Source organism: Macrotis lagotis, chromosome 1, assembly GCF_037893015.1.
Source record: "Macrotis lagotis isolate mMagLag1 chromosome 1, bilby.v1.9.chrom.fasta, whole genome shotgun sequence".
Classification (NCBI taxonomy): Eukaryota; Metazoa; Chordata; class Mammalia; order Peramelemorphia; family Peramelidae; genus Macrotis; species Macrotis lagotis.
In genome coordinates, this window is record NC_133658.1 from 920956612 (window position 1) to 920965432 (window position 8821).

Genomic DNA, 8821 nt, shown 5'->3' on the forward strand with positions numbered 1-8821 from the left:
CAGTCCAACAAGTTTAAATGTAATTGAGAAATCCTTGACAAAATGAGTAAAATTAAAATAAAACATTGATAATACTACATTTAAAAATTAAGTCAATAAGTCACTCAAAGAAATCCTTAAATATAGATTAATGGTTCTCATTTTTTTCATAGGTTTGGTATCACTGGTATAAATATTGCAGGGCAGCCATGTGGCACAGTTGGTTAAAGCATTGACCCTGAAGTGGGGAGGACCTCTGAGTTCAAATTAGATCTCAGATATTTGACACTTTCTAACTATGTGATCTTAGGCAAGTCACTGAACCCTGATTGTCTCATATCCAATACGATCTCCAGTAGTTCTGATACATATCTGGCCACAAGATCCAGATGACTCTGGAGGAGAAAGTGAGACTGGTTAATTTACACAGCAGTTCCTCACTCCAATCTAATTCATGGGCTTGTCATGGCCTCACCTCCCTGATATTATGGTCTTCTTCAAGAATGAAGGACAAACAAGAGCAATTTAAATACTAATATCAGAATTGCCTTCTGGAAGATGAACATTGAGATACTTCCTTTGACCTTTATTTTTCATGTGACTAGGAAGACATTTTACCTTAATTCTCCCCAGTTTCCTCAGCTGTAAAAGATACTAATTTGACTTAGATTACATTGGTATTTTGCAAGATTCTAAAATCAAATATGTAAAATATTTTGAAAACTTTCAGGTGTGATATAAATGACAGTTGATGATAAAATAATAGTGATGATGATGTAGAAAAGATGAATAATGATGGTGATTATAATTATGATAGCGATGGTGATGACAATTATGATAGCAATGATGATGATAGGGATGATGATGATGATAGGGGAGGAATGTTATGGGAAGATGGTAGGATAGGTCAGAAATTTGAAGGCTCTCTACATTTCTTCCACAAACAGACAAAAAATCACCAAGAAAGGAAAGAAAGAGCAGCAAAATTAAAAGGGTATAGCAGTTTTCCTCCTGTAATAACTTTAAAGGGCCTTATAAAAGACAGGACTATCAGAGACTGAGGCTTTGTGGGACTCTAGCTTTAGACAGACTTCACTGAATTAGCAAAGAGTAGGCCCTAAGGGCACCTTCATTGAGAAGCAGACTGAACCTCAATAAATATCATCTCCCTCAGGTTCTCAAGAAATTTTATTTCAAGAATATTTACTTCACAGCCTCAGGAACTTTCACCTCAAAAACTCTCATCTAACAAATAGGAGACTTTGACTGAATGAGAGAGGATTGAAGGATGTTTCTCCAACCCACTGTTTCTTTATGCCAGAGTTGACAATGCTAACTAGAAGTGTTCCTGGGATATAATGTGAATAGGGAGGAGGGAGCAAATGGATGATGAGTATAGCATCACAAGAAGCAAAAAAAATTAGTGGACAATAAAGCTGTGAACCCAAAACCAAACTGTGGCTTAGAGGAGGAGGGGAGTTCCTGTCCTTGGGTATCTGGACAGAAGAAAAATATGAAAATAAGGAGGACCTGAAATATTAAAAAAACATTATCCATGGGGCAGCTAGGTGGCACAGTAGATATAGCCATGTCCCTGGAGTCAGGAGGACTAGAATTCAAATCTAGTCTTAGACACTTAATAATTACCTACTTATGTGACCTTGGACAAGTCACTTAAGCCCATTGCATTAAATAAATAAAAAAATTAAAAATAAATACTATAGAATTATAATCAGTATTTCACAAAACCAAGTAGCTTCTATTCTAAATGACCATAGGTCTTAGCGCATATATATATATATATATATATATATATATATATATATATATATATACATATATATATGTTTTAGGTTTTTTGCAAGGCAAATGGGGTTAAGTGGTTTGCCCAAGTCCAGACAGGTAGGTAATTAAGTGTCTGAGATGGGATTTGAACCCAGGTACTCCTGACTCCATTGCATATTATATTTCAAATAGCAAAAGAGCAGGGCTTACGTCCAAGAATAACATACTCAGCAAAGTTAAGTATAATCCTGAAGGAGAAAAAAGAATATTGATGAAATGAAAGACTTTCTGATATTTGTTTTAAAAATCAATGGAAAACTTTATATAAAGGTTCCTGAAGAAATGAAAGGAAATCAAAGATTAATTTATAAGGTGTTTATTATGACAAAACTGTTTACATAAATGTAAATGTTTCTGCACATGCATATATATGTGTGTTTATGTGTGCATTTACCTATTTCTCTCTCTCTGTGTGTCTTTCTCTCTCTCTTTGTCCCTCTGTCTCTCTCTCTCTGTCTGACTCTCTTTCTCCCTTTCTCTCTCTCTCTCTCTCTCTCTCTCTCTCTCTCTCTCTCTCTCTATATATATATATAATATGTATATAAGTATATATATGCATATATGTATATGTGTATGTATGTATATATGTATATATGAAAACGTCATCTGCATTTTTAAAACTGTTATCCTTATCAAGATAGTTTGAATGAAAGATTGGGCCTGAATTGTGTATGATAGGATGATTCTTTAAAAAAGTAGTATAGGAACAGATAAAAGGGATGAATTATATCATAAAAATAGAATGCATAAGAAAGAAGTAATACAGATGATGTAGGTGGGGATGATGGTCTGATTAAGTTGAAACCTTACCCTCCTATGGGTTGAAGAGGAAATAATGTGTATACCTAGAAGGGTGGAGAAATCTTCTGAACATGTATAGAGTGAGAAAACTGTGGAATAAGGGAGGGAGGGACTTTTAAAGAGGGATGGGAGTTGAAATTTGGTAAGATAGATAACAGGATGGGAAACGTAATTTTGGAGTGGTGGTGAATTAGGATTGAGAGAGTAGGAGCTGGACTCTTGGAGGGGTGAAGGGGGAGTACGACAGTTGGAAGAAAAGATAAGGTAAAAGGGTTTGTATAAAAAGAAAACCTGAGAAGGAAAAGTGAGCGAATAGGATCATTTTTTTTTTTTTCACATGACTATAAATAACTTTAATGTCTTCATCTGATGGTTTCCTGTTCATAGCCTTTGGCCATTTATCAGTTGGAAAACAATTTGCAGTCTTGCAAATTTGACTTAGAAGAAATACAGAAATCTGGGAAAATGCATTCACATCTAGAGTATTAAGAAATGGACTCATTCCTAAAATATGTAGAGAACAGAGTCAAATTCATAAGAATACAAGTCATCCTCCAATTGATAAATTAGCCAAGAATGTGAAAGTACAGTGTTCAGATGAAGAAGGTAAGTCTATCTATGGTCATTGAAAAAATACTCCAAATCATTACTGCTAAGAAAAAGGCAAAGAAGAACAATTCTGCGGTACTACCTCACTTTTATCATATTGACTATGACAATAAAGAAAAATCATCTATTTTCAAGAGAATGTGGGAAAACTGGGACACTAATGTACTGTTGGTGAAGTTGTGAACTGATTCAACTATTCAATAGAGCTAATTGGAACTATGTCCAAAGGGCAAAGAACATAAGTCTACCCTTAAATCCAACAATATCTCTATTGGGTCTTTATCCCAAAGAGATCATTAAAAAAGGGAAAAGACCCACATGAATAAAAATATTTGTGGCAAATCTTTTCATATTGAAATGTATTAGAAATTAAGGTGATGCCCTTAAATTGGATAATATCTTAATAAGCTATGTATTTGAATGAGTTGAAGTATTATTCTTAGTGGGTGGCCTTCAGAAAAGGAAAGACATGAATTAGTTGGTGTTGTGTGAAGTGAAAAGAACTAGGAGAACGTTGTGCACATTAAAAACAACATTGTGAGATGATACACTATGATTGACATTACTCCTCTTAGCAAGTCATTGATCAGAGAGGATCCTAAAAATCATGTTATGGAAAATGCCATCCACATCCAGAGACAAATTATGGAGTCTGCATGCAGACCAAAACATACTATTTTCACTTTTAAAGCTTTTATGTTTTTATTTCTTTCTTTCTCATGTTTCCCCTCCTCCATCCTCTCAGTTCTAATTCTTCTTTTACAACATGACTAATCTGGAAATACGTTAAACACAATTGGATGTATATAACATATATCAGATGGTTTGCTGCCATGGGAAGGGGAGGAGGGGCAGAGTGTCAGAAAATTATGGAAAACAAAAGCTTTCAAAAAGATGAACATTGAAAACTATTTTTGTGTGGAATTAGAAAAAAATCTTTAAAAATTAAAAGATGTAACCTAGAGGAGGAAGATTTTCCCAAGGATATTAATTTTTTCCATTTGTATTATATGCAGCTTGGTTATACCTACTAGAGATATTATCACTTAAAATTATTTATTGACTGAAAAGAAAAAGAAAAAGAAAGTAAATGCATTATTTATAGTAGCTCTCATTGTGATAGGAAAGAATTGGAAATTTCAGGGATATACATCAGTGGGAAAATGGCTGAACTACTTGTGTATGGTTGTGATGAAATACTTCTATATTATAAAAAACATTGAACACAAAGACCTTAGAAAGTCATGAAAAGACTTGCATGAAATGGTGAAAAGCAAAAAGAAGAGAACCAAGAAAACATTGCATACAGGAATAGCAATATTGTTCTAATAATGATTTTCATGAACATCTAAATACAGTAAGAATAAAGGACATATGAAAAAGACACTGTGCATTCAAAGAAAGAACTGATAAACAGATGTATATATAAATATGCATACAAATATATATATATATATATATATATACACACACATATCCCTATTTGTGTCTATAAAGGGGACATGAAGATAAAGGAAGAACAATGGGAAAATATGTAACTTTATTATATATTTAAAAGGAATCACAGTTTGTACACAATTGATTTGCAATTTTATATGCAATCATGGTTTTTTAATGCAACTATATTATGAAAACATGATTTTATTCCATGCATTGAAAATGAAATATTTTTTAAAAATAATATTAATGTGGATGTTAGTGGTGAGGATGAACAAAGCAATTATTGATTGGCACAAGGAAATGTTTGCTTCTGAATCTGATATATTTTCATATTTTACAATCAAAAATTCTACCCCAAAGTTCTAATTTCTGATCTCTTCGTTGCATTAGAAAGTTTCCTGCTATTCCACTGGCAGGAAAGCCCAAAGATTTAGAGGCTGAATTAACTTTCTGATGGCCAGTTAAGCAATCAACTAGGAAAGGAACATGAATGTAGTACTATACAGATGTCACTTTGATTTTATTCTGTCTTTCATTCAATGAATTGATTATCCCAAAGACTCTGTTAATTCAAGTATTTCATTTGATTGATTTCTTTGAATTCAAATTGCTTTTGTGACAGTAATCATTTTGTTGCTACAGACTCGGTCCTAGACATTGTATTAATCCAATCTTCTTCCTTTTCTAAAACTTGTCTTTTGGACTTTAGGTGAAAAAAATAAAATAATCATAATGTGGGAGCAAAAGAATCAGACTTTTAATAGAGATTTCATCCTATTAGGATTATTGCACCCAAACCAGTATGGATTGCTGTTTTTAACACTTATTCTCATCATTTTTATGGTGGCAATTATGGGAAACACAGTCTTGATTCTTCTAATACGCCTTGACATCCGACTCCACACTCCAATGTATTACCTTCTCAGTCATCTCTCCTTTACAGATATCTTGCACATCTCCAACATTGTTCCTAACATGGCCAGTAATTTCATATCTGGCAGGAAATCTATCACATTTGCAGGTTGTGGTTTTCAGATCTTCCTGTCTCTCATCTTTTTGGGTGCTGAATGTCTTCTTCTTGCAGCCATGTCCTATGATCGCTATGTAGCTATCTGCCACCCTCTGCGTTATCCCATTCTCATGAACCATCGAATTAGTGTCTTTATGGCTTCTGGATGCTGGCTTGGGGGTACCATCAACTCTACAATCCATACAACTTATGCATTACATCTTCCTTTTTGTGCAAGGGCTATTGACCACTTTTTCTGTGAAGTCCCAGCCATGTTGAAACTCTCATGTGTTGACACATCACAGTATGAAGGAGGAGTCTATGTGAGTGCTGTATTCTTCCTCCTAATTCCTTTTTCCATCATCCTTGCCTCTTATGGTCAGATTCTCCGTACTGTGTTTCACATTAAGTCTATGGAAGCCCAAAAAAAAGCTTTCTCCACTTGTTCCTCCCACCTGGTGGTGGTTGTTATGTACTATGGTCCTTTTATTTTTACATATATGAGACCAAAATCCTATCATACTCCAGGTCAGGACAAGGTTTTAGCCATCTTATATACCATTCTCACTCCAATGCTCAACCCTATCATCTACAGCCTCAGAAATAAAGATGTCTTATGTGCCCTGAAGAAGGTTTTAGGAAAGACACTTAAGCAAAGGAATTAATATTTATTGAAAATTAGATTCATTGCCTCTGAGTGTCCTATTAAAAATGTGTAGAAATTATCCCAAGAATTATGCAAGGATTTTGGAGGATGCCAACAAAAAGAGTGCTTCTGACTGCTTACACACACACACACAAACACACACATGTATGTATATACATATACATGCATACATACATACATATCAAATGAAATAAACTCTACCATTTCAAATAATTGTCCAAGAAAATTTTATTTCTGATACTGTATATATTTTTTAATTTATTTCATGAATTCTGGTTTAATTTATACAAGAATGATGATATAGATTGTTGATTCAATTCCTTCATTAGGCAACAATTTTATGTGAAGATGGGAACAATCAATTGTTAAAGCAATATTTATAGATGGTTTAAAAACTCTGTGATTCATGAAAAAATTTTGATTATCCTCTCTGTGTCAAAAATACTATCAATCTGTGTTGTCCTTGGTATCATAGGTTAATATTGTCAGTGAATTCCTTACTGCTTAACTATGTTGAATTCCACTTCTCCATACAATGCGATGCTTATTTAAAAAAAAAAAGTACACACACACACACACACACACACACACACACACACACACACACACACTGCTCTTCTCCACTGACAAAAACAATTGTCACTTGTGATGGTTTGTTAACAGATGATCTTGGGTTTTCCCTTTGAACTACGGAATACAATTAACTAGGGTATATGGAGAATAAAATTGTCCTGCTTACTATACAACTATACAAGAGACTGAAGCAGGGCTCTGGGTAAATGGAATGTTATTAAAGGTTCCATGGTCTTCTTTAATGAAGTTGTCCTCATATATTCCTCATGATCTGAGATGCCTTCTTCTTGTGGGACCTTATTTTCATAAAGTTTGATGCCCCAATGTAAAGAATTGGCAGGGTGAAATATAAGATCTCATTGCTTTATCGACCTTGATCTTCAGGACCCCAAATGTCATACTAGTAGGCCACCAGTGAGGATGAAATTAAAGTGATAATTAAAGTGACGATAATAATAATAGGTGGGCCTATTTTTCCTACACTGTGTGCCAATGAATTTGACAATGGAAGAAAACTGGATAAATATTTACAAAAATATGAGCTTTCCAAATGAACACAAGAGGAAATAAAATACTTAACCCCATTTCAGAAAAGGAAATTAATCATCAATATGTCTCCCCCCAACATACACACAAAAAAATTTGGTCCAGATGGATTTACAAGTAAATTCTACCAAGCATTTAAGGAACAATTAATTACCATTCTATATAAAGTATTTTTTTTAAAAAGAGGAGAAAAAGGAGTTCTGCCAAATTCCTCTTAGAACAACAATATGGTACAGATACCTAAACCAGGAAGTATCAAAACATAGACAATTATAGATTAATCTCCCTAATGAGGTGTTGCAAAAATATTAAATAAAACGCTAGCAGCAAGATTATAAGTTATTACAAGGATCGTACACCCTGATCGATAGACTTATACCAAGTAGTCAGGAATGGTTCAATGGTAGGAAAACAATCAACAGAATTGAAACTGTCAATAACACAATCAACAGAAATCATATCTCAATAGATACTGAAAAATATGTTGACAAAATACAAACTTATTCCTATTAAAAACTAGAGAGTACAGGAATAAATGGAAGTTTCCTTTAAATAATAAACAATATATATCTAAAACTATTAAGAAAATTATATCTAATGTGGATAAAGTAGGACCATTTCTAATAAAATCAGTAGTTAACAAGGATGCCCATTATAATCATTACTATAAAATATAGTATTAGAAATGTCGACTTGAGCAATAAGAGAAGAACTAAAAATTGAAGGAATTATAGTTTTAAAATGACCAAACAAAACTTTCATTCTTTGCAGATGATATGATGGAATTCTTTAGAGAATACTAGTAAATTATCTAAAAAAAAAAAACTACCTGAACCAATCTTCAGCAAAGTATCAGGATTTAAAGCATTTCTATATATGAACAATAAAGCCCAAGAGCAAGAGACAGAAAGAGAAATTCCATTTAAAGTAACCGTAGACAATATAATGTACTTGGTAATCTACATGCCAAGAGAAACCCAGAAACTGTATGAAGACAATTACAAAATATTTTCACATAAATATGGTCATCTTTAAACAATTGTAACAATGTCAATTATTCATGGTTAAAACTAATATAATATAATGTCTACATTGCATATCCTTCATGTCTCAAATTTGCTCTCTCAGCATCAGTTTGACTCTTTTTCCTTTAAGTTGCTAATATAATAAAAATGAAAATTCTGCCCAAATGAAATTAATTATTCAGTGCCATACCAAAGAAACTATGAGTTAAAAATAGTATTAAAATTCATCTGGAGCAACAAAAGGTAAAGAATATCAAGAAAAAATGGAAAGGATGGTGGCCTAGCTGTCTCAGATCTAAAATATAATTATCAAATTGCAGTCATTAA

General features: G+C 33.2%; 1 protein-coding gene across 1 annotated transcript; it reads left to right on the plus strand.

Annotated features, from left to right (window-relative positions):
* Positions 1–5406: 5406 nt before the first annotated feature.
* Positions 5407–6348, plus strand: LOC141492681 (olfactory receptor 2AJ1-like). The gene has a single exon (XM_074193270.1). The coding sequence runs from the start codon at positions 5407–5409 to the stop codon at positions 6346–6348; it is 942 nt and encodes a 313-aa protein (XP_074049371.1).
* Positions 6349–8821: the final 2473 nt, after the last annotated feature.

Bases quoted from the DNA above. Each gene is read 5' to 3' on its own strand.
- LOC141492681 (XM_074193270.1), top strand. From the start codon at position 5,407: ATGTGGGAGCAAAAGAATCAGACTTTTAATAGAGATTTCATCCTATTA.